General features: G+C 42.5%; 1 protein-coding gene and 1 long non-coding RNA gene across 8 annotated transcripts in view; one reads left to right on the top strand and one right to left on the bottom strand.

Annotated features, from left to right (window-relative positions):
• Positions 1-26579, bottom strand: part of FARP1 (FERM, ARH/RhoGEF and pleckstrin domain protein 1) — a 182785-nt gene that overhangs the window by 7183 nt on the left and 149023 nt on the right. For all 7 annotated transcript variants that reach the window (XM_081908171.1, XM_081908172.1, XM_081908169.1 and 4 more), the window contains exons 16-24: positions 26245-26378; positions 11475-11556; positions 8898-9135; positions 6265-6395; positions 4628-4696; positions 3413-3502; positions 2345-2427; positions 1825-1937; positions 501-664 (exon numbers count right to left, since the gene is read on the bottom strand). In XM_081908171.1, the coding sequence (XP_081764297.1) occupies positions 501-664; positions 1825-1937; positions 2345-2427; positions 3413-3502; positions 4628-4696; positions 6265-6395; positions 8898-9135; positions 11475-11556; positions 26245-26378 (1104 nt within the window). The remainder of the gene's footprint in view (positions 1-500; positions 665-1824; positions 1938-2344; positions 2428-3412; positions 3503-4627; positions 4697-6264; positions 6396-8897; positions 9136-11474; positions 11557-26244; positions 26379-26579) is intronic.
• LOC309368374 lies at positions 4704-6220 on the top strand. Its single transcript, XR_014167748.1, has 2 exons — positions 4704-5711; positions 5969-6220. It is a non-coding gene; the product is annotated as an uncharacterized lncRNA (long non-coding RNA).

Raw genomic sequence — 26579 nt, 5'->3', positions numbered from 1 at the left:
GATTCAATAGCCAACTGATCTGTGTAAAATTGGTTTAGCTGTAGTCAAATACATCATCAAAAAACACACAGAGACTTCCTGTGATAGAGAGGACACAAGTGGAGGGAGGCAGATGAGACTGAGAAGAGAACACTTCAAGAATCCAAAGAGGGGGAGAAAAACAGCCTAAAATAAAGTTGCATTAAAATGCAGCAGCCAGAGTCAGGAACAACATCCTTTCCGAGATTAAAAACAAAACAGCAACAAAATGCTCAGAGGAAATACTATCTCAATATTTGGAAATTAAATTAGAACTGTGAAAAAATTCAGAGGGTTTACCAAAACGATTCATAATTTGCGAAAAAAGGAATTTGTTAAAATGAGGTTTAATATATAAATGAATGCCAACTCCCCAGAAACAAAGTTAGGCGATGATTGGTTGTTGCTTCCTCTGAGGAGACGGAAAGGAAATTGTCCCTGAAGAACAGGGGCTGCAGACCAGATTGTTTTGAGGCAGATACCTCCACAGCAATACTAAAGTCGACCATGGAAACGCTGGTATTTCTGTGCCAGCAGACGTGCACCGTCGTGTTGCCACGGTGAGGGGCCTGACGTTCGAGGGAGGTGCGGGACGCATTGAGATCGTCTTCCGATTCCTGGTCTACAGTGGATTCCTCGGGGGATTCTATGAAACGCAGGGAGAAACCATCTCTTTTTTCCCCCCTTGCAGAAGATACAAACTATGAAAACATTAAGCAAAAGGCTACTCCTGGTAAAGCTTAAAACTTTCCAAACCTGTGAAGTACAGTGGTACCTCTGGTTACGAACGCTTCTGGTTACGAACTCCGCTAACCCGGAAGTAGCTGCTCCTGGTTGCGAACTTTGCCCCACGATGTGAACGGAAATTGTGTGCTAGAGGAGTGCGCGCAGTGCGAGACCCCATTAGCAAAAACGTGCCTCAAGATAAGAACCGTTTCAGCTGAAGAACGGTCCTCTGGAAAAATTAAGTTCGTAACCAGAGGTACCACTGTATTGGGGAAAGAAGTAGGTTTTTAAAAAATAAATTATGCCACAATCCAACATGGCATTTGTACGCTTCGTCTATTGCTTCTCTAGGCTCGAGCACACTTTTAATTCACTGTTGCACTGTGACCTCTGTAAGTCAAACAACTTTGCGTGCATTTTGTTCCCCTGACCCTCTTGAGCCCAGCCTTGGAGGAGGAGAGGGGGAAAAGGTCACATTGTGCAGCAGGTCGCATTCCACTGGCCAGCAACTTAGTTGAATGTGTTCAAAGGTGCATTGCTATGCACACTTGCATAGTGGGGGAGTATGCCCCACTGAACACAGCGGGATGTATTTGCAAGTGGAAAAACCATAGGATCTGGTTTTGGGGATAAGCTCACCCGATTCTGCATGGAAAGTTACACATTCCCAGTGGCATTGTTTTGGAGCACTTAACGGTACTTTAATGCAATCCTGTACATCTCACATAAGTCCTGTTGAGTTCAGTGGAGCTGGCTAGCAATATTAGGTAGGTATGGGATTGCAACCTAACTGTAGTTCCTTAACTTTCTTAAAATGCACCCTTGCTAGGGTTGCTATAGCTGAATAAAAATAGCAATTCAAGGCACTGTAATACACACACACACACACACACACACACACACACACACACACACACTTTCCATGCATTCTATCTGAACTAAAGTCAACCAGGGAATAAAGGTAATGCTGATCTTTAAATGTGCAGTCAAAAGAATTATTTATAGCTACATTGTCATGCAGCAGACTTCATACTACGTGGCTTTGCTTTCTGCAAACTGCAGCCTTAAATCTGTACTTACTAGTGTCTGGTGGGCTGCCCCCTAGGAATTCAGGAGTTGGGCCATTACAGTTCTCTGCCAAGTCAATAGCCATCTGTATATCCTCAGTCCACTTGTCCATTTCCGTGCGGCTGCTAGGAACACGAAGGGAGATCTTGTTCATTTTACTGCAAGCAACTATGAGCTTCACAAGCTGGTCAATTTTTTCTAGCTGAATGCAAGTTTTCAGCCTGTTTCCTTAAGCTACACCAGGCGTAGGCTAACTTGGCCCTCCAGCTGTTTTGGGACTACAACTCCCATCATCCCTGACCACTGGTCCTGTTAGTTAGGGATGATGGGAGTTGTAGTCCCCAAACAGCTGGAGGGCCGAGTTGGCCTATGCCTGAGCTACACTCTAAGAACACCCTAGTTTTAGTGTGTTCTCTTATGGTGAAAACAACTGATTACAAATGTATTTACAGTGAACTGTTGTTGTAGTAGTAATAATCTTCTTCTTTTGACAAGTTGCAAAAAAAGAGAGCGCAAAGTGGAGATTACTTACCTTGCAGCCACAACAATGGACTGGTGTTGACCTCTCAGTGTGAAGCAGTGAGGAACCCCCCATTCATCTTCGCTCTCTTCAATCTGAGGATATGGACATACAGAGACCCTCACAAGACAGGAAAGGAGACAACGATCCGCAGAAATGTTAAGCTGCAGAATGCAGCACAGTTCTGCACTACGTGAATAAATACGTGGACAGTTTTGTTTCTGGAAAAAAACTAAGGTTGAATTCCCATTGCAATGCTCAGGATAATCTGGCAAAAAATACAGGAGGATTGGAGTAAGCACTGTCTGGATCTAGGCCCTTCTGAGGCTATTAGCCATTCTTGTTAGCTTCACAATTCCAGCAGTACACGCTCGTTTCAATGTCAGCAAATGGGAGGAAATGCACAACGACCTGGGCATGGCCTACCTCTGGCATAGGCAAACTCGGCCCTCCAGATGTTTTGGGACTACAACTCCCATCATCCCTGACCACTGGTCTTGTTAGCTAGGGGTGATGGGAGTTGTAGTCCCAAAAAACATCTGGAGGGCCGAGTTTGCCTATGCCTGGGCCTACCTCATCATGACCACAGGAAATATTGCATTTGGATTTTGAGCAAGTCTGCATGGATTCACAATCACAACTAAAAACAATTCAAAAAAGGTAACTTGATGGATGTGTGTGTCCATCAAAATAGTATTAGCACACCCCTGTGCAGCAGCGGTTATGTTTCAGTGGTGGGTGTCAAATGCAAAGTTTCTATTTTGAAAACTATTATTTTCCATGTTCCTAGGGAATCCTCTTGTTTAGGCTTTGGTTATCAACTGATTTCACATGGTTCTCAGCCAACAGAGCCACTGTGTTCCAACACAGAGTCTACAAATAAAAAAATGACTATGATTTAACGCTGGACCATTTTATTCCAGTCCCCTAGAATAGCACGCATGCACTCTCATTTCTAATTTGTCTCAAAAATTCCAGAAATGGCTTTCATTTCATATAAAGACAAAAAAGTATCAATTGCAACGTAATGTGATTTGAGACGTCCAGCAGCTAACTGATCAATCCACAGCTCATACTTACCATCATACCATATAGCGGAAGCTGCCCGTGGACTTTGAATTGATTCGATGCTGTTAGGCCTCTGCTTGTGTACAGCAAGACATCGTTGAACTAAAAGGCAAACCACAAGAAGCAACGTAACTTGGTTGAAAACAGGAGATTTAAAGGTTTGGTTCATAGGTCTAGCCATCTGGAGGAAGCACACACAGCCTACAAATGTGCCCCTCACTCTTTGTGTAATGTACATTGGATCATCAGTATGTACCTGTAACCGTCCCACTATTTATGCCCAATGGGCCCACATTCCAGAGCACACACTATTTCACATGATCCAACAGTGTGGGAAACACTTAGACATGCTTCCAATATTGGGCTGTTGTCCCCATCCCTGGCATTCAATAGCCCAAATATATCTCAGAATTTCATGATATCTTAAGATCACAAAAATAAGTAAATAAATCTTGAGAGACACAGGACGCAAATGAAAGTTTGCTTTGCCATCCCAAAGATGGTTTGCTTTGCTTTTTAAGCTGCATATTGGCAAGGTAGCAGATTCTGGTATTTCAGGAGCTGGCTTTGTTCCATTCTTGAACCAGGTGCAGACCCTTCAAGTCATGCATCTGTGGCCTTTGGGACTCAAAATGATGCACCAAAGGTTGAAAATATCAGTTGATTTATTGTAACATGTACTAGGTCACTAGTACACATTTATGAAAATAAAACAGGAAGATAAAAGGAAAGGATAGCAGCCCAGATCAGACAAAACACAGTAAGCCATAGTTAATGGTTTGCCATAATTCTTTCTTGCCCATGCTATCCATGCTGTTAAGACCACATTCATGAAAGATGATCTTACTTGGCTACGAGTGATTGCCAAAGAAGAGCTACCCATACTGAGGAAACAAAACATGATCCTTGGTTTACCATCATGTCTGAACCAGGGATCATGACTTGTTTCATTCCCAAGAAAACAATATCTGCAGTCAAGGTTTGTTCTTGGCTGAGTGATCATGGTTTGTTGGGAGTGAAACCGCCATCCTAATTTGGATGCAACTCTATGCCAGGGGCTGTGATTTGTTTCCCCTGTGTGTTAGTGTAGTGTTGTTTTCTTAGATTATTTTACAATTTGCATCAAGCTCCTTCTGTGAGGTTCTCCCTCCCCCCGCCTTTTCCACCACTTGGCATTCATTGCACAGTTGTGTTTGATTATTACACACAAACATTCCTGCCACTTACCAGGAAGAACATCCGCTGCTGTAAGCCTTTTCCAGACAACTTACTAAGGCTTCCCAGTCTAATAAACTCCTGTGCAGGAATGGAAACAAAACACTCCATGTCAGAGCAGTATTCAAACATCTGGCTGAAAGTCTGGGCCTAATTAATGTTGCATCACTCGATTTATTGTTTTATGCCTGCCCACCCCGTTGTAATTCAGCTACACACATGCGATATCCTCTAGGCCACTTCTGCCCATAAGGCCTCGCTCTGTCATTGTGTCAGAAGTTATGAAATGGAAGTTGGGTGACACTTAAGAAATAGTCGGAACTGGTTGCAGAGCAATGAGGTGGTAAGTGGGATTGTCTATCATGGTGGGCACTGAGCAAAAGGGGAAGGGGGGGAATTAGAGGACAGGATGCAATTAAAAAATAAGAGCCATGGTAATGAGCAATAAACAGAACCCAGGAACAGAGTTATTACCGCATAACGTCATTTAACTAACTAAGTCAGAGGGGAACCAAACATCCCTTAATTCCTTCTGCACCTCCATGAGAGGCTGGCAATACATTAGCCAGGAAGGCTACACAGAGAGCCTTGTTGAGCAAATGCCAGCTCAATGTGGAAAGAAGTCCAACTGGCTCATCCTCAAAGTGTCCATTTATAGCAGGCTGCTTCCGCATGTCGCTCTCAGCAGCGACGGCACAAAGACAGGATGTGGAACAGGAATCATCACATGAAAAATATATTTTACAATGCAAGGGCTTAGATCTCCTAGGGTGATGGCGTACACTGATGGTCTATTGAGAATCACAGCTCTTGGTACAGAATCCACCTATGGTGCATTTATTTTCCTAGTCCAACTGATGCAGAACCCTCCCTCCCTTACCAGTGCAGGTACCTGGAGCTCCAATTCTGACTGTCAAGTCACCTGCCTCCAACATATGCAATCTTTGTATTTTGTTTGTTTCTGGGAAGTAGTGTTTTGAGCAAGTGGTTGAGAAACAGGATCCTTTTATGCATTAATCAAATGAAGGGGGCGATGTGTACAAAGGAGTCCTCTAATGCTAAGGTAAGAGTAATGCATTTTACTGTGAGAGCCAGTGTGGTGTAGTGGTTAAGAGCAGTAGTCTCATAATCTGGTGAACTGGGTTTGATTCCCCGTTCCTCCACGTGCAGCTGCTGGGTGACCTTGGGCTAGTCACACTTTTTTGAAGTCTCTCAGCCCCACTCACCTCACAGAGTGTTTGTTGTGGGGGAGGAAGGGAAAGGAGATTGTTAGCCACTTTGAGACTCCTTAAAAAAGGAGTGAAAGGTGGGATATCAAATCCAAACTCTTCTTCTTCTTCTGTCCAAGAGCAGACAGGATTTATCTTATTCCTTAATGCTGTGGTACCAATGTGTCAAGATAAAGAGATAAGCCTTTGCCTGCTTTTTCAGAGGAAAAGGGTAAGGAGACCTGCCCCCCCTTGCTTCTCACCCCTTTGGTTTAACATCCTCCTTTTTTGGCAGAACCATAGTCAAGCAAGACATTCCAAGCTCATATAAGGAGTGTAACAACTTTCAAGATACTTCTCCTTCAGCCCAATTACAGTATTTTTAAAACATCCCCCCCCCCCAAACAGAGATATGCTCCCAAATGTTGTTCTGTCACTTACCCTTCCTGGGATCACCAGATTGTCAATACCTATCAAATCTTTCTTCAACTCATGCAACTTCTGGAAATTTTCCATCTTCAGCATACTGCTGTGAAGCTGAGCGACCGCTTCTGAAATCTCTGCCAGAGCAGCTGTGAAATGAAACACATACGCAGAAGAAGGTAGCAGATGAACTACCTGGGCCGGATCTGCATTCCATGGGTCTCCCTCTGCCAAATGCCTCAAGAACCACACATAATAGGCACTGCGACTTGTACCGGGAAGGAGAGAAGCAAGGTTTGTGCAATGCAATAATGCACCCGGGGAGCCAAACTGTTGTTCTTGCAGGTGCATTTGCAACCTCGCCAATGCCTTGCCCCTTTCCTTCCTGGGAAGCCGCAGCAGAGAAGGGAGGTCATACAAGGGCCGTCACTCCACCGACCATGACTGCACGCAAGATCTGATGTTACGGCTCTGGGGGCAGATTTAGTCTTGCCAGGTCTTCACTCAGGGATAGTGCACTTTTGTTTTCAAAAGCGCCAAAGCAAGGAAACAGTAGGCAATGGTGAGGCCTCCTAATTCTTACCCACCATTCCCTTTTCCCACCCATTTCTCTTGGTGACTTATTCCCCCCCCCCGCCCCGCACTTAGTAGGTGAGCCAGGAGGTGGCAAAGGTAAAGGACCCCTGGATGGTTCAAGTCAAAGGTGACTATGGGGTTGCGGCACTCATCTCACTTTCCAGGACGAGGGAGCCGGCGTTTGTCCACAGACAGCTTTCTGGGTCATGTGGCCAGCTTGACTAAACCTCTTCTGGCGCAACGCGACACTGTGACGGAAACCAGAGTGCACAGAAATGCTGTTTACCTTTCTGCCACAGTGGTACCTATTTGTCTACTTGCACTGGCATGCTTTCGAACTGCTAGGTTAGCAGGAGCTGGGACAGAGCAACGGGAGCTCACCCTGTCGCAGGGATTTGAACCGCCGACCTTCTGATCGGCAAGCCCAAGGCTCAGTGGTTTAGACCACAGCGCCAACCGCCAGTCCTGCTACTGGTGTAGGGAGCATGGCATGAGTTCCAGCAGTCTCCATCTTGGGGTGAAAACTTAGCAACCCACAACTGCTAATGTAAATAATGTAAATAACTTTAACTGTACTTGCCCCATGGGTCTGTATAAACACATTTAAGTATTATATAGACTAATATCAAGTGCAACATTTTGTTATAAGATTCTCTTGTCTCCTTTTATTACACTGGGATTCTTTCAAGGAATGTTATTTCTGATTTTAAAAAATGGTTCCTCTGGGTTTCAAGATAATTAAATTATCTTAGCCGTTCATCAATTGATTTTTTTAGCTTGTGGGTCTGCAGTTCACATAACTTTAGTGCACACATTTCCTTGTTTTAAAGCACCTTTCATGCAGTATTTTGGGCATGTTTCAATATCAGACATTTTTGCTTCTCTATTCTGTATTTAAAACCACACATTTCAGCTACCTTTTACACCCACTGGTCATCACATTATTCTGGATGGCTGCCCAGAAATGTCATAAGAAGCTTGAAAGATTGAAATGCTAATGCCCATAAACAATGATTGTGCTGTGTTTGTCTGTATTTTTAAATCTCTCTCTAGAGGCTCTACCTAAGGAACCTATTGGAGTGCCATGACTTCCAGTGCATCATTACTTTCAATGAAGCCCAAGGGATAACCCTGTTGTAGTGAAATATAAATTATTTAGCATTTCCACCCTCGTTTCAGCATTCTGCACAATTGTTCAGTTGTTTGTGAAATGGACTCGTATGGGATAGTTGGGCTGAAATCCTATACCTATTTATCCAAGATGGTCTTTAAGCAGAGGCTTGACAAGCATATGTCAGGAGTGCTCTGATGGTGTTTCCTGCTTTGCAGGGGGTTGGACTCGATGGCCCTTGTGGTCTCTTCCAACTCTATGATTCTATGATTCTAAGATCCAAGCCCCACTGAACTTACGGGGTTTCTGAGAGATATGCCTGGATCACTCTGTTAAGGACCCAACTGTGCATTACACAAAAATGCATATAACTAAACTCCACCTCTCCTTTTCTCAAGAAGCAGCTTCTACAGAAACCAATTTCATAGAGTTCTGGTCCAACCCCCTGCAATGCAAGAATCTCAGAGAAAGCATCCATGACAGATGGCCATCCAACCTCTGCTTAAAAACCTCCAAGGAATGAGAGTCCACAACCTCCCAAGGAAGACCGTTCCACCGTCCAACTGCTCTTACTGTCAGAAAGTTTTTTCTGATGTTTAGTCGGAACCTGGAAGCCATTGGTTCGAGTCCTACCCTCCAGAGCAGGAGAAAACAAGCTTGTTCCCTCTTCCATATGACAGCCCTTGAGATATTTGAAGGTTGCTATCGTATCTCCTCCGAGTCTCCTCTTTTCCAGGCTAAACATACCCAACATGCCTTAGATTGGTGACACAGCACAGCAGGTTACTGCTTAATCCCACCCCCTCTTTCTACTCTAGATCACCTTCTCCTAAAGCCACAGAATAAAAAATAAAATAAAGGGATGTCGGGATTCAGTTACACACATCTGCATGCAATACGTCCTTAGGAGCTAAGAGGTATGGATCTGCTAATTGAGGGAGATTTCCTCCAATACTCAACTCACCTCTGGAGTCCCTGAAGTCCACATGATTCGGTGGATAATGTTTACAGAGCCTTTCCATTATCTGCTTGTAGTGCATAAGTCTGTGCAGAGGCCTGAGAAGGAAGGTGTTGAGGGGCAGATAACAGACTTTCTGCAACTCAAAGTCTCTGCATAAGGTTTCCAGCTTTCGAGAATTCTTGATCGCATTCTCCAGCTCAACCAGGACCTCGGTGTGCTTCCGCAAATGAACCGTCAGTTGCTAGAGAGAGAAAGGAGTTGGGGAGAGATGTAGTCATTATTTAGTACATACCGTATTTTTTGCTCTATAACATGCACCCGACCATAACACGCACATAATTTTTAGAGGAGGAAAATCCATAGGCATGCCACCCGTAGGCATTCGCTCCATAACACGCACAGACATTTCCCCTTACTTTCTAGGAGGAAAAAAGTGAGTGTTATGGTGCAAAAAATACGGTATTTAACTCTGCATCTTCAGCACAAAGGCATATAGTAAAAAGCTACTAACATGGCATAACTATAAAATCAAATGCAACACAATGCAATGTCACAAGAAGATAATGCACAGTAGAGACAAACACATATAATAACAACACCGCTTCCATAGTGGCTTAAAAGGGTTTACAAGGCTAGGAGAATAGAAAGATCTTTGCTTGAAACAAGGTCAGAGTTGTTTGAGGTGGGGTGCCATAAAAGCTCTGTCCCTGGTTGCCATGCGCTTTAGTTCAAAAGGTGAAAGTACCTGGAAGAACGTCTCCGAAAGTGATCTCAGGAACTAGGTAGACTGGCAATAAACTGCATGTGAGATTGGAAAGGAGTAGCACCATGTTGTCGCCATACTGAATACCACTACTACTTCTTTCTTGTTTTCATGTCGGCAATGTAAAGGGTTTAGACCAGGGATAGGGAACTTGTAGCTCTTCAAGTGGTATTGGATTCGCAACACCCATCAGCCCCAGACCATGCAGGCAATGGGCAGGGTTAACGGGAGCTGTGGTCCAGCAGCAGACGAGGGACCACAGGTTCATTACCTCTGATTGACACCATGGATATCTTAGGGAACTCCTAGCCCTACATCAGTCTTCCTCTGCTGGTACAAGTCCAATGAGTTTCTGCTCTGAGTGCCTTCAAAGATCTGCCTGGTCACTTTTCTGTTGTGACATCCTCCCTATGGAATGCTCAGTGTCCCAACAACACTCACTTTCGGAAAGGCTGTGAGGAACTTGGGCCCAAACATCTCTGACCATCTTGGACACTGGTTTGGAGATGCTTTGTGGAATTTCCCCCAACCTCTGAGATGGGAAGCTTTTGAATAATACACTTACCATGTGGAGGTTATTACAGCAGCAAACACATGGAGTTGTAATGTTCAAATTAAATGTTATGGTTAGCCTTGGAAAAACAACAGTTTTGTATGCCCTGTGTGCTATCCATCAGCAAAGGCTAAGGAGAGCTTGGAGTGTCACGGATAAAAGAGCATTCCACAAACTGATGGAGTAAGCCCAGACTTGAATATTGCCTCAGTAGCTTTTCCCATCCAGTTAACTTTCTTTGTGGATTTCTTTGTTGCTCATGTAGCCTCCAAACCTATTTACCTACATGCATGTATAGACCAGAAGCACAAACAAATGGTGCTTTCATATAAAGATCTTGGGTTCTGCATCTCAAAAAACTGACCCTTATGATACCATTTCCAAACCAGGTTTGAACTGGTGATCCTATGCTTCTACTTACAGGAAAACCTACCCCTGTGTGTTTGAAAACCTTATGGCAAAAAGGTGACCTACAAATTTTAATAACTATTGTTTCTATAATGACTTGGGCTTTAGACAACCCATAGTTTTCAGCTGCAGAAGCTCCACTCTAATTGCTCCGAAATTCATTGACTTGTTTTTGTTTCAGTGAGCAATTGCAGCACAAATCACAAATTTTTATTGCTTAGCCAATCATACAACGGTATAATTTTAAAAAATACGATGAAAGGCACAATCCACTGAAAGATCCAATATCTTTTGCAATTATCATGATGAGAAAAACTATAAACACTTACTACAAAAAATGATCATATCCTTTTACAATGCAGGGGCTTCACAGTCCCCTACTATTTCACCTTCTTCATCCACCTTCATTATTCTAAATCATGCAGGCGATCCATCATAGGGGATTTGGCCCAGAACTAGGAAGCTAGCTAAGTCTCATATGGTCCTATGGGTCTGATTTGTCACCAAGAAGACCAAAATGTCCTCTCCTACTCAACCCTTTTCGCCTTCCAATCACTTTGCTATACGTTTATGTCTAAGACAATTATATTGACCGCACTACATCCACTGTATGTTCCAGCTTCTCCACGGCTGGTTGTTCACACCGACACTAGCCGTGTCTAGTTGAGCCAACTAGACATAACTGTAGAAGGGAACCTATTAAGTTTTTCCAAGAAATACAGCAGGGACTGTGTGATGTTGTTGTTCAAAAAGAGAGCAAGCAAGCAAGGCTGCATGAACGCCTGTGTGTGCATGCATGCATAAACTGGTCCCATATGATCCACACTAGGGTTTGAAGGCTGTGCATAATTCATACCTTCATATTCTGGATGTTCTTCAGCATAACGTCCCCAATTCTTTGGTAATCTCCTTTCAAGTGGGCATTAGAGCGGCCTTCCCTGCCAACAACAGAATTATCCCATGTCAGTCAAGCATTATAAGCGTATCATCACTCAAAGAGAAAAAGGATTTTCTACATTAAAAACAAAATAAAACCCCCAACATTGCTCTGTGCTGCTATTTGGGAGTTTTATTAATGTGCTGTTAATTCCCACACGAGGTACATTCTTCCTTTGCAACAGCTTGCGTTTCTGACAGTGCCGAGGCCATGAACTTTGCAAACCTACAAAGTTTTGAAGACAAAAGGGCAAATGCATCGTTTTGAAAGCTACAAGGACCAACAACTGGAGGGGGGTGGAAAAAGAAATGCTGGGATAGTAACAGAAAGGAAATTTACCACACAGTGGGAAAACACACACGCATTTGCCGAATACTTGTAATGTTCGATTCAAAAGTTCCAGCCCACAGTATCCTGGGATAGACTTAAAGGATGCTAATTGAAACCCTTGTCTTCTTGGACTGAGCTGGAAATGAATCAATTTGATCCCCCTGCCAAACTGGAAAACAAATTAATAAATCCCCCCAAGGCAATCCAAGTGACAAGTGCAACCATTTATTTTACTTCTTTCGTGAATGGGATAGCATACCCTCCAACATTTCTCCTATGAAAATAAGGATGTTCTCTTCCATAATAATAATTTTTCTTATTTATACTCCAGCCATCGGGTTCCCCAGCAATTCTGTGTGGCTTACAACATACTTAAAAACATAATAAAACATTTAAAAACTTCCCTATACAAGGATGCCTTCAGATGCCTTCTAAATGTTATGTGGTTACTTGTTTTCTTGGTTTGGGGGCCACATAACTCCAAGATTTCTCTGATAAAAATATTGACATCCTAAGGAGAAGTGGGACATTCTGGGATCAAATTGGAAACCGGGATGGCTTCTGTAAATCCGGGACTGTCGCTGGAAAATAGGGAGACTCAGAGGATCTAGGATAGACCTTTGGAGGGTGTAGAATACCCTTCTCCACTGCCCTGATATGTTCCTTTGCAGCGAAACAGCACTGACCCTTGAGTCTCTTTCCAAAGGTTGCTGTTCTATCACCTCTGGTGTGCTACGGATCATGTTAGGACAATGGAGGGAGAGGAAAAGAGGGGGAATTGCTGTTCTCACATGCCGATAAGTAAAGCAAGGGATGGGGCTTGGTGGTTGGCAGCAAGTGGTAAGGCAGGAAAGCACCTATCACCTGCCTGGATCTAAGCCAGAAAAAGTTATGGATTCCACCTCACCAGGGATTCCTAAAAGCCTGACTCTACTTTGAGGTGCACTGCTACAAACCTTGGAAGTTAGTCTGAACTTCTATAGATGAAACTGATGGGAATGCACCCAGACAACTCCAGATCAGTGTGCAGACTTTAGTTTGTGTAACAGTACAGTGGTACCTCAGGTTAAGTACTTAATTTGTTCCAGAGGTCCGTTCTTAACCTGAAACTGTTTTTAACCTGAAGCACCACTTTAGCTAATGGGGCCTCCTGCTGCCGCCATTGCACGATTTCTGTTCTCATCCTGAAGCAAAGTTCTTAACCTGAAGCACTATTTCTGGGTTAGCGGAGTCTGTAACCTGAAGCATATGTAACCTGAAGCGTATGTAACTTGAGGTACCACTGTATATTGTGCAAGCCTTTACTTTCAGGCACTTAAATAAATAAATAAATTTGGTTCCTTCTCCACTGGAGATATTTAGACTCCCCATTCACTCAGCATTTGAAAAAGCTAAAGCAAAGTTGTTTGTCGTATGGCATTGGGGGTGGGGCGGGGAGAGGTTGCTGTTCAATAAACAGTGGGCCCTAAGCGCCCTTGGGCGCAAAGAACTGTGTACTTCTCTGGATCCAGTTCGATTTAGTTCCTGCTCATTTCAACAGGGCCACTTTCCAAATAAACGTTCTTATGATTGTGGAGCAGACAAAGCTTCCTGAATCCACAACGTTTTAAGATAAAAAGAATAATGCTATTGAGACAATTCTTCTGGGTGAGCATGCATTTGCATTCAGCATCCTTATTACATAGGCCTCTTGTGTATTATTTTCTAGCTCGAGAAGCGTAAGAGGAAAAACAAATATCGCAGAGAGAATCAACCACTGAATTATCTCTGCCCAACAAGAATTTTAAAAAACAGTTTCCAAAAGAAGAAGCTAAACTATTTCATATTAGTGGACCAGTGAAGCCAGACTGCTGTATCTTACATTTTATAATTATATTATACCCCAGACTGCTGCATCTTCCAGCTTTATCGTCAAATGCTCTCAGACCTCAATATGCAGAACACAGCTAAAAAAAATATATTTCTCCCTGAAAGACCAGTTTGTGCTACAAGAAAGACATGAATATTGCATGATTTTCTTTTTTAAAATGTAATGAATGTCACAAGCTTGGCATATAAACATATGAGGTGGAGTGCGCAATTGCCACTACAGAAGTGTGTGCAATTGCCAGGAGAGGCTAGCCTGACCTCGGGGTGGGTGGATCTGTCTCTTTCTAATCCATGTCACTTTGGAATATGTTCATTCATAAGTCTGTCATACTCTGTTTCAGCATAAGTGGAATGTTCAGAATGATCCAATTCACACCTTCCAGACTAATGTGCAGATCTGAACAAAATGGTTATCCTTCAGAATTAGCACCTCCCCAAATTCTGTGAGGTTTTCAGCTCAAGAAAGTGTTATGATTCATTAAAATGCATGTATTTCTTAGATGAAATGCAGTTCTGACAGAAAATATATTTAGAAATGCATACTTGGTGAGAAAATATGTTTAAAACGATGTGTGGCATTCAACTAAGTTTTATGCAGAGTAAACCCAGTGAAATTAATAAGTGATGCCTTGTCAATTCCGCTGGGTCTACTATGAGCAATACTTAGTTGAATACCCTCTTATTTTCTCTACCAACATTATTGCCACTGACATTATCCCTGACTCTGCCAAAGGATATTCTACTCAAATAGAAGCATAAAATGGTGCTACACCTCCCCAAAAAAGAAGGTAAAATTTAATTTTTTATCAAAAAGTGGTATAAAAGGCCCCAAAGCGGGACCCAAAACCAACAAAAAATTATGATGCTATAAGAAATATAGCAACATATTGTAATTTGCCTGTGAGCGCTAGAAGCTATGCTTTACAGCAATAATTCCACTCTCCACTTATTGGCACCTCAATATTCAATGCTATTTTATTACACTTGGAGAGCAGTAAAGAATAAATACCTGTATTGACTTTTCTTTTTTCCCCTTTTTGCTAAGGAAAAAAAAAATCTTAAGCTGGTTCTGTAGAAATCAACATAAAGCTTAGCCAGAAATTAAGCTTTGAATATAAGGAGAATTCAGATTTTGGGGAAAGCTCTGAGCAGATGTACATATAAGAATGATGATGAGACCATTCAGTAGCAGCAAAGGTCATTTTAACACTACACACCTTTGCTGTGACTGAATTGATTTCCTAGTTTTACTCTGAGTGCAAGTAGGCTGCCTGCTGAGGGGAAGGAGAAATTGTTGGATGCTGCCATGCGGAAGTAATTCTGCCCCTTAGTCTCCTTGAGTGCAGGACTATACCCAAAGGTTGCATTAGTTCAAACAATGGCTCAAAAGGGTCATCCATTCCAAACTATAATAAGCAAAAAACAAAATCTAATTTACACACAGCCCCTTCAAAACAGAAGGCAGTCCTGAAATAACATGCAGAATGACCGAATTATGGCATTTTTCCTGGTAAGGGAATATTGCTCTTGTCCTGACATGAAAATGGAGACCAGAACAGAAAAAGGATAAAGCCCAAGGCAAAACATCTGATCACCACTTGTTGCTAGAGTCGATAGGAAGCCATAAGGAATCTGCATCATCTTTACAAGAAAACTGATCTCCAAACACAGGAAGAAGACAGATGAAGCAGAGGGGATCAAAGATGATAAAAACCCAATAATTGTTTTTACAACCTAGGGATTCTTTTAACTACCTTCTTTAATCAACTCAGATTTCAGAAACCAATCTTCATCAAATGGGCCTCTGAGATAAAATAAGCAAGATGAAATATAGCGGCTGGGCATCTGCAGGAAGAATACTAGCTTACTGTTACTATTTCTTGCGCTGACACCCAGCTGTTCCTCCAAGGCGCTCAGAGTTACTTGCACACATGGTGCCCAGCTGGCCTCTCATTCAATTGGCACCAAGAGCCAGACATTTTAGCTTTGATGCCTTCAAGACCACTCTTCCGAGTTTATTTTACAGGATTTTTTTTTTGGGGGGGGGGACAAGGGTAGCACTGTGGGCTAAACCACAGAGCCTAGGACTTGGCGATCGGAAGGTCGGTGGTTCGAATCCCCGCGACGGGGTGAGCTTCCGTTGCTCGGTCCCTGCTCCTGCCAACCTAGCAGTTCAAAAGCACCTCAAAGTGCAAGTAGATAAATAGGTACCGCTCCAGCGGGAAGGTAAATGGTGTTTCCGTGCACTGCTCTGGTTCACCAGAAGCGGCTTAGTCATGCTGGCCACATGACCCGGAAGCTGTACGCTGGCTCCCTCGGCCAATAAAGCAAAATGAGCGCCGCAACCTCAGAGTCAGCCACGACTGGAACTAATGGTCAGGGGTCCCTTTACCTTTACTAAGGATTACTGAAATAACGTGGTATCCAGCACCCAGGTAAAAGTGCTCTAAGTACCCCTGTATTATGACTTTAACATGCTCTGAAGTGAGAGCAGAAAATATACCTGATTGTTAAAGTGAGAAATGCTTATTCCAGGTTACTGATGTTTTTGGTGAGTACAGTTAACTCCAAGAGAAGTTCACTTGCATCACAGTCTTGCACATGTCTACTCATACACAAGACCAACTGAGTTTATTATTTATTTGCTTACTATATATAGTCATGGGGGGAAAGGAAGTACATTTTCTTTGATTTCTATGGTTTAACGTATGAGGACATAACAACAACAATCTGTTCCTTAGCAGGTCTTTAAAATTAGGTGAATACAACCTCAGATGAACAACAACACATTGGCATGTAACACTGTGGCAGGAAGAATCAGCTGCACAGATATAAGATGGGGGACACCTGGCTTGCAAGTAGTACATGTGAAAAGGACCTAGGGGTCTTAGTAGACCACAGGCTTAACATGAGTCATCAGTGTGATGTAGCAGCAAAGAAGAGTTAATGTTCTTCTAGGCTGTATCAACAGAAGTATAGTGCCCCAATCAAGGGAAGTAATAGTACTGCTCTATTCTGCCTTGGTCAGACCACATCTGGAATCCAGCATCCAGTTCTGGGCACCACAATTTAAAAAGGTTATTGACAAGCTGGAATGTGTGCAGAGAAGGGTGATCAAGATGACCAAGAGTCTGGAAACCAAACCAAGAGAAGGGTGATCAAGATGACCAAGAGTCTGGAAACCAAGCCTTATGAGGCCTGGACAAGAGGAAGCTGAGAGGAGATAAGATAGCTGTCTTCAAATATCTAAAGGGATGTCTCACGGAAGATGGAGCAAGCTCCTTGTCTCCTACTTCGGAGGGCTAGGATGTGAACCAATGGATTCCAGTTACAAGACAGGAGATTCCAACTAAGCATCAGGAAGAGAGTGGAACAGGCTCTCTTTGAAGGTGGTGGTCCATTGGACATTTTAAGCAGAGGTTGGATGGCCATCTGCCATGGATGCTTTGGTTGATATTCCTGCATTGCAGGGGTTTGGACTAGATGACCCTCAGGGTCCCTTCCAACTCTACAATTCTATGATCCCTGAACAACGTGGAAAGGGGCACTGGTGACTGCTGAGAGGACAATGGGACAGGGGAATTCCCCGCCCCCACTGTGAACTTCCTTAATGCAGCCTTTGAATTAAGGGGAACACAGCTGAGTCTTTGAATATTAAAATGTTAAGACAAGAAGCCCCTTGAGGTCAAGCTTTGTCTTCTTATTTCAGACTCTAATGAAGACGAAACAGACTACATCCAGCCTAGGTTAAGTAATGAGCCATGGCCTTAGAAATAAATCACAAAAAGAGGGAGAGAATGCTAGGACGAAATGTATTCATGACCTCCTTTTTAAAAAATTCATTCATGCCAAAAGTGGGATTTCTTACGTGCAAATTCAATTTTACTAGTTCTGTTCTATGTATGACTACTCAGAAGTATGTCCTATCCCTATACACACACACTTGCTTGGAAAGAAACCCGAAGTAGACATGCACAGTAAAAATGGAAGGAACAATCTGGCTTTCTACAGCTGGTGAGACTAATCTGACATACAGGTTATACTGTATATGCTGAAAGCAACCAGCAAGGCTTATTTGCAGAAACTGCAAGGAGATAAAAATCAGTCTACATATTTTACTTGCCTCATTATTTTCAGTCAGCTTATTGTTCAGCGCAATGGATAAAAACTAGTAAACCCCCCTGCGGTGTTTTAGCCTGCCTGGGAAAACTATTACATTAGAATAAAGAACTCGCTGTGCAAAAAAATAAAAAATAATCTAGGATAAATCTTAACGCAGAGGATTTCCTCATGCGAAACATAAAATTTAAATCACAGGCCAAAGAAACAAAACTGCAGTTTGTTACTGACCTTGCTTTCAGTCAAAACCTCCCAAGACAGACCTATAAATTGTTATGAGTTCGGGGGTTAACACATTCCCCTGGACTAGTACAGCTTGCCAGAACACAATAAACAACAGTTTGCAAGCGCTGTCTCCAGAGAGGTTTCCCAGTGGCCTACTTACCGTACTTGGTATTATAGAACGACTAAAGAGTTTCTATTACCTATGAATGCACAACGAAAGTAATGGATATTTGAATGCACAACAAAAGAAGTGCAACGTTAGATAAAAAAACAGAAATATGAAACAAGACTATGGCTTCCAGGACTAGATCATATTGTTCTTTCTTAAAAACAGCTTTAAGCCCTTATTGAAATCATTCACCATCTCAAACAATTCTATGTCCATGAGCAAAAATGCCTGCCTGAGGCCTCCTTTGAACATTCCTTAAAAATGCCAAAAGAGGAAGTCTTAGCAAATTATGTTTTCTGCATCCCCACTACTATAGAACGGGCAGGGTGCCCTGCTGCAGAAACAATTCCTAACTTGTGCTTCTGGCTAATTAAATCTGAAAGAAAGAAGAAATATTCCTAACAGAAGAAAGCCTTAGTATCGATTTGGCTCCACTGATTTGGAAAATATATTCATAGGGTGACTACCCCTATCCCTTTTGGGCACAGGCAACCCTACAAATCAAGTCATTCTAAGGAAGGGCTTAACTCACTTTGCACAAATATAGGGCTGGAGGAAAAAATACGTCTGGTGCAAGAGGTTAATTTTCCCCACCACAGACAAAACACTATATGGAATAGCTGCTCAACACAGACAACCACTGTTGCCATTACAGGTAGAGAATAAACCTCTAAAAGTGGAAGCAAATTAATGGGTTATCATTGTGAAAATGAGAGTGACTAAGGCCCGGATTCAACTAACCCAGTGTGCTAGGGAGCAGTACCAGCGCTTCCACTGGTCTACTCCCTAAAATCTGTGTTAGAGGGTCAGGAAACTCCCAGAACAACACGCAGGGGGGAAGGAGAATAGGGGTCGTCCCATCTCGCAGGCAGAAAAGTTTGTGCTGACAAAATAAGAGTGCAATGTTGAATTCCTCCCTTAAAATCTGGCTGGACTTTAAAGTGCTGTGGTTCAGCATTCATGATGGACAATTGTGTCCTTTAACTGAATGCAGTAGGATACTGTCCGGGAACTGCCATCGGAGCCAGAGGCGGAGGGAAGGCTCCAGAGGGATGCCGGAGAGGGTCCCAGTAGGGAGAGAGGCAGCCCATCTGCTGGGGAAGGAAATCAGCGTAACACCAGTGGTGAAGGGGGCAGATGGGGAAATCGGAGAGGAGGCTCCAGGACTCTTCGCCGGAGACTAGCAGGGAGAGTGCGGGAACTCCGCTGCCCACACCCTCCCTGCGCAGAAGACTTCCGCGCAGGGAGAGTAGGAGGAGACTTGGCGTCAAAGAACTTCTTTGCTGGAAGAAGTTCAAGAAACGCCCACTGACGGATACTGCCAGCGACTGAGACAGCCACGGGTGAGAGGCTGTCCAGACAGAAAGGGTTCAACCAGGTAACCTAGCCAGGAGTGGCGGCAACTTACGCACGAGCAACCCCTAGAACCATTACAGATACCAACCTTCAGATGTTTACAGATAGACTTGTAGAGTTGGAAGGGGCTACGAGTTTCATCTTGTCCAACCTACTGAAATGCAGGAATCTTTTGCCCAATGCAGGGATCGAACCCGCAATCCTGAGATTAAGAGTCTCTTGCTCTCATCACCTTGTACCCTCAAGCTGGAGTTACAGTCCAACAACTTCTGCTGGGCATTAGGCTGGGAGATGCCACCATCCATAAAAGCACATCCTTAAGCATAAGCCAATCTTATCACTGGTAAAACAGGCTTCCGCCTCCAGTAATAATTAGGAATAAGTCAGAGGAAGCAAGAAATATTATATTATATATAAGAATTTATAAAATAAGCTAAACAAGTCCTGCTACAAGCTCCAGCTCTGCCAACTACATTATTTCCAAAGCATAGTCACTCGAGTTATCAGGCAGATGATTGGTGAAATCTTAGGTTAATATGCCGTACAGCTGAATATGCTCAGTATAAAACACATATTTCTGCAAGTCTATTTGTAAACTGAGGTACTGGGCAAAGAAAACATAGCAGTTCAAATCTTTGCAACTTTATCTATTTTGTGGCAGAAAAAAGTGGCATTAAATAAAGAAACAAGCCTTTTAGTCTCAGCTAATTTTTTTGTTTTTGTTTCAAAAAAGCTTAGTAGAAAGCGTTTCATTTTTATCCCCTTTTCCAAAATATAAAAAGGGGTGCAAACATTGTCCTGCCTCTTATTATTTCTGCTATTCAGCTCAATACAAATTATCACATTTGGCTCATGCCCAGCAAGCAATTTGTAAAGGCATTGTAAAGGAAAACTGATTTCGTTTCTCTTTGATCGCCACCAAATAGAATTTACTCTCCTGAGTAACATTACTAAACTCCAGGTTTTCTAGATATGTACTATGCCAATGATTAAGGAGTACATTAGAGTACTTTAGAATTTAATTCCTTTCAGTTTTTTTCTTCTATTGATGAAGAAAATTACAGGTGCCAATAGAGGGAATAATTCATTAAAGATCAGTGATCAATTGAAAGAGTAAGGCTACCATCTGAGATATTTATTAATCTATCTATCTGCTCAAGGGCACAGTGTGGGAGGGGAGGGTTTAACAGGGATGGAATAGCAAAACAAAAACATTTCCAAATTACTCACAATAGGTAGGAAAAAGGTTCCTTAAACAGTTAGCCGATTCTGGTAAGTCACCAGATCTGCCTCTTATTGCCTCTGTTTTTAATAAATCAGGATTAGCTAGAATCACACAGAGGGGAATAATCTTATAAAAACCATTAGCTCCTTCTGGCACCATTCCACCTCTCTTTTTAAAAAGGGCTTCTTTGACCTTAGAGCTGAATCCCTTCTCGTAATCGATCTCCTGCTCAGAGGTTTAAATATATTGTCTACATTAAAGATCTAGAGGGATTTAAGAAGTTGGTGAGATGATTTGGCTATCAGATTGGTGAAGCTTAATACCAACAGTAGAAGAGGAGGAATGTGTAAACTTGGAGCTGCAAACCTGTAGGTGCCACCACAGAAAAAGTGTGCATAACTCAAGAATAACGTTTTATCCTTCTCATCCAACTCCAATATCCATATCCAATCTCTGGGTTCCAGCCAATGTTGCACATGCAGGAAACAATTTGTGCAGCCTCTCTTTCCTTTCCCATACTACTGATATCCTCCAGCCCTCTGAACATCGGACCATCTGGGAAGGGGCTACTGAACATTCTGGGATGTGGCATATGGTGTGGAAATTTGGGGGGGTGTGTGCCTAAAATCAGGCAGATGAATCTTGTACTACTGTCACATGATTCCTTATTTCAGGTGATTTCTCCCCCCAAAAAGATAGTTCAGAATGTTCAGTAGGTTCCACCCATTTGCTGCTGCCTTGGTCATCCAAATAAGTTTTCCAGGAGAGGGTATTGAGAGCTGCAGAAGCGTTGGACTACTGGTTGCAAGAGCTACCGTCTGCTTCTGCAATGTTGGCTACAACCCGCCATGTTGAAAGGATCCCATGGGTAATAGTACGTTTCCGAGCACAATTCAAAGTGTTGGTGCTGACCCTTAAAGCCCTAAACGGCCTCGGCCCAGTATACTTGAAGGAGCGTCTCCACCCCCATCGTTCTGCCCAGACACTGAGATCCAGCGCCGAGGGCCTTCTGGCGGTTCCCTTGCTGTGAGAAGCCAAGTTACAGGGAACCAGGTGGAAGGCCTTCTCGGTAGGGGCACCCGCCCTGTGGAACGCCCTCCCACCAGATGTCAAAGAGGAAAACAACTACCAGACTTTTAGAAGACATCTGAAGGCAGCCCTGTTTAGGGAAGCTTTTAATGTTTAATAGATTGTTGTATTTTAATATTCTGTTGGAGGCTGCCCAGAGTGGCTGGGCGGGGTATAAATAAATCATCATCATCATCTTTGTCTGAGACCTTAGGTAGCTGCTGCCAATACTGGGCTAGAAGACAGAGCAATGGTTTTAGAAGGGGACAAAATTAATGCAGGTGTTTTATGTGCTTCATTGGGTTCAGGGTCTGGTCATAAAGCAGTGGATAGTTAGGCCATGGTTTCCTGAAATTCTACCTCCAGAATACTCTTTCCACACAAGCTCATGTGCCTAACCCAGTGGGGGCACATGCTACATAATCCCATCCCTACATACTGTAAATGACAACGTTCTAGGCTGTACACTGTTCATACAAGGAGGTACTGACAGGTAAGAAGTCACCTGGCTACATATTAAAGAGGGGAAATGGGAAATTATGGAAAAGTGGTTTGCTAAGCAGTTTGCCTTGTTTTTCATCATCAGACCCCGACAATCTTCAAGGAACACAACATTTTAATGGAACACAATTTCAAACTATGCTTGGGGGTACTTGACAGCTATGGCAGGAGGCTTTTGTTACTTTGTGGGCCTTTGAGCAAGGCCGTGGCACCATGTTGTACGTTATGCTTTTTGAAGGCTTACAAACCAATGCCTGGCAAATGGATCACATCTGTCAAACAAACACGTCAAAAAACCTTGCTTCGGAGACAGCAAGGTTTTTATCTACCCGCCATTGCCCTAGTTTTGAATTTCCACTTGGGACTATGTAACAGCAAAATATCATTTCTGGATAGGTATTTATTACACCGTACTAAAGACTGCAGAAGTTGGTGGGATCTATCGAGGCTTGCTGTCTGGGACTGCCGAAAAGACCAAACTGTACTCCGCATTCTTGCAACGGAATCCAACCAGGTCTCAGCAGAATCAACCTCAGAAGTATGATAACTGCAGGGTCCTCCTTTATATCGCTGTAGCATATGGCTACGGTTAATCTAAATCACAAACCCTCATCTATCAGCAGCTCTTCTTTCCTAATACTTGCGAAATCCTTTGTGGATTATGAGAGCTAACTCGTTGATAAACAATGCCACCTCTAAATGAAATTACACATTAGTACAACCAACACAATCAGGCACACATTCATAAATTTTATTAAGTTTAGCCTACTCCTGCTATGAAATCTATTTTTTATTTTTAATTTGCAGAAAATGGACACCTTTGCTATAGAAATGGCGTGTGAGGCATCAGAAGTGGGTATCTTCTCTGTGAAATAACTTTCTTTCAGTAATATATTGAATAAATATTTTGCCAAGGTTGTTGAAGTAAAATTCATCGTCTTACCTGCCACTTTATGTCGCTGCATATTTACAAAAAGCTGTCTAACTTGCAAAGGGGCTTGTCTGAGTAAAGGTGACAGCATTTTTTTGTCTACTGACAAAATAGACTATGACATAAAAAAAAGAGCTTTACTTATGTCACTTTGGAGATGATGATGATTATTATTACTATTACCCCACCCATCTGACGGGGTACAGACAAGAATGCAGGCAAATTTAGGAGATCAGCAAAGAGGGGATGCATTTTAAATCTGGAAAGCTTGAATCCTACTGCAATGCTGCAAGTTGAAATAAATGATCCTGGGAGATCCTGTGAGTACCACACATACAATTCTTTAGCTGCAGATCTTGTTCTGAATACAATTCCCTTTCTGTCATGGCATCCAATAAGCAAACAACTGATTTGGTTGCTCACCTACTTGCTGTGAGGGGACTAAGGAAAGCAGGGTCACTTCTGATCTTTCCTTGGGTACAATGGGGATGGGAGTTGAGACATAATCTAAGCACATTCTCAACAGCATTCATGATAGAGGAGAGAGCAAATCCTCTGTTTGGTGCTTAGCTTTCTGTGGTGCTGCAAAAGCATTAATTCAGAAACAAGGGGAAGTATCATTTACAGCATTGTTCTGGAGGAGGAATATTCCCCAAGGAGAACATCTACAGACTTAAACACTTGTGTTCGGCATCCTAATGTTTTGCTTCCATAAATACTAGACTTCTCCAATCCTTTGTTTTGCTGTTCTTTCGAGTGACTGATTAAAGCAAAATTAAATTGTTTAGCGCTCGTCAGGTCTGATTGCATGATTATAGTTCCCTCCTATTACAATTCACTTCCGAAATGAGGTCAACCAGCTTCTCCTATTGCACAGCGATACCAGAGGCAAAAGAATAAAGGTTACGAAGAATGATAGAATTCTGAACATGCTCAGATCATTGATTAGATTTCTGCCAGCAAAGAAATGTCTCCTTTGATGAGCATTTCTTTCAAGTGGCATGTCTCTCTGACTAAGTGTTATTTTATTTCTCCTAAAGCTAACAGGTGTGCCCCTCTGCTCCGCTGGCTGATTAACTGTCTTGCTTTCATCCAATACAATAAACAAGTAATTAAAATAACAGAACCTTTTAAAGGCTACTATGCAATGTAGGTAACAGTTTGGGCATGCATGCCACTATTATATATTTGTAAAATAAATTCGTCTGAATTAAAAGATGTACAGGTTCAATAAAATCAGTTTTGGAAATCATTTAAGGGGCTTTGAACTCAGCAGCCCACATTTTATGATCTAGATGAACTAATTTTACGGATTTATCAAACAAATGAATGTTTTCAGCCATGATTGATGTTCTATTTTATTATTTTATAAAGCTTTGCAGCTTGTTCTAGATGGTTCCACTAATTTCAGTGAGACAAAAGCTTTAGCACTACAATCTTCTAATGCTTGGATCTCATTATTTTACTCCTGGTAAACATCACACAAAAGAGAGAAAATAAAACATAACATTAAGTTTTGCTACCATGCATTTGTACTAGATAAAGAGACAAATCTTGAACAAATCAAGGTGATCCAGCTTTGTAATATACCTGTATCACAACTGGGGTGGGTGTGTTAAAAGATGGAGGGGAAACAAAGGCTTTTCTATAGCTGTCCTACACCAAACCATTCACATGACATTAACTCACATATCCCTGATATTCTTCCCCCAATCCGGATTTTCAAAGGGCTTGGAACCCCAATATTCCGTTTTTGCAGAATATTTTAAGAAGAGGGGAACACTAAAAATATGGCCTCCCAACAGTCTACATTTCATTCTGATGAACTGGTAGATCAAGCCTGGGTGGGGGAGGGAAGTAAGAGATGGACAGAGGTGGAAGCATCTGGTGAACTGAAACTATAATGGGGTGTCAGTTACAGCAAGATATTCGAGAAGCTGAGCATGGCACTGCCCTCCTCTGATAGAAAACAGTTTGGGGAAGGAGACCCGACTCAGCAGAAGCAGATCATAACCTTTTATGCCCCTATTCCACTCCACAGGCAAAGAAAACTTACAAAAGATGAACGAGAAAAGGGTATATTTAGGCAAACAAGTGGATTTGGCTGCCAAATACCAAAGCTCTTTTAACTGAACAGGTTAGAATGCAACATCTAAAGGCACAAACAGAAGCAGTGCAGGATATCTGATAAAGATCTCCTACAGGGAATAAGAAAATTAATAGCAGCTTTGGGTTGGAGGAGATCAGATTGGGACAATGATCCTGACAGTGCAGGGCTTAATCCTTTCTTCCACATGCTGTATTCTCACTCTAAGATTGATTCTCCACCCTATGATCTGGTTTGCTTTTTGGAAAACCTTCCAATTTTATTCATTTATTTGTACATTTACAGTGTGATGGAATTTGGAACTAGAAAACAGAAAAGGACAAAAGGGTTAGATTCCACTGCTTTGGTATAAATCCAGTCAGTGCCCCTCCCCCTTTATTAATCTTTTTACGCAATCAACGATCTCCTGCATCTCGTCTGGGTGCACCCGAAGATTTGTAACGCTCTTCTTGCTGGAACTGACAGCTAACCCATTCTGACGTGAAGAGAGGCATAACAGAACATGAACCTACAGTGGTACCTCGCAAGACGAATGCCTCGTAAGACAAAAAACTCGCAAGACGAAAGAGTTTTTCGTTTTTTGAGTTGCTTCGCAAGACGAATTTCCCTATGGGCTTGCTTCCTATGGGAATGATTTTCAATGCATTCCTATGTGAATCCGTGCTTCGCAAGACGAAAAATTCGCAAGACGAAAAAACTCACAGAACGAATTAATTTCGTCTTGCGAGGTACCACTGTATTTAGCATGGAAAAGGAACGTTAATAATAATAATAAAAAAAACTGCTTACCACAGGGCAAGCCGCTGCTCTATTTCCTTTAAAAAGTTGGTGTGAAATTTGTGCAAAGGTTCAAAGTTGGAAAAGATGAGATTCTTCAGTGCTTCTGGCATGCAGTCTTCCTTGCTAACTGTGCTCTGGAACCACTAGAAAGACCAAGAAAAGCAATAAGGCAGGTCACCTTTGGGACCAAGTCTGTTGAGTAGCATAGCCTTTCCATGGGGCTAAAAGAGAATAGGTTCTGCTTGGTGAATGACTCTCCCCAGCAATATCACATCACAAATTTGCATCTTGGCTCAGCCAAAGGGTGCTATATATAACGCCTTATAAACAAAGTAAATTAGCTT

Source organism: Podarcis melisellensis (assembly GCF_964234715.1).
Source record: "Podarcis melisellensis genome assembly, chromosome: 4".
NCBI classification, from domain to species: Eukaryota; Metazoa; Chordata; class Lepidosauria; order Squamata; family Lacertidae; genus Podarcis; species Podarcis melisellensis.
The sequence above is the reverse complement of the archived record's forward strand: the minus strand, read 5'-3'. Positions and strand labels throughout refer to the sequence as shown.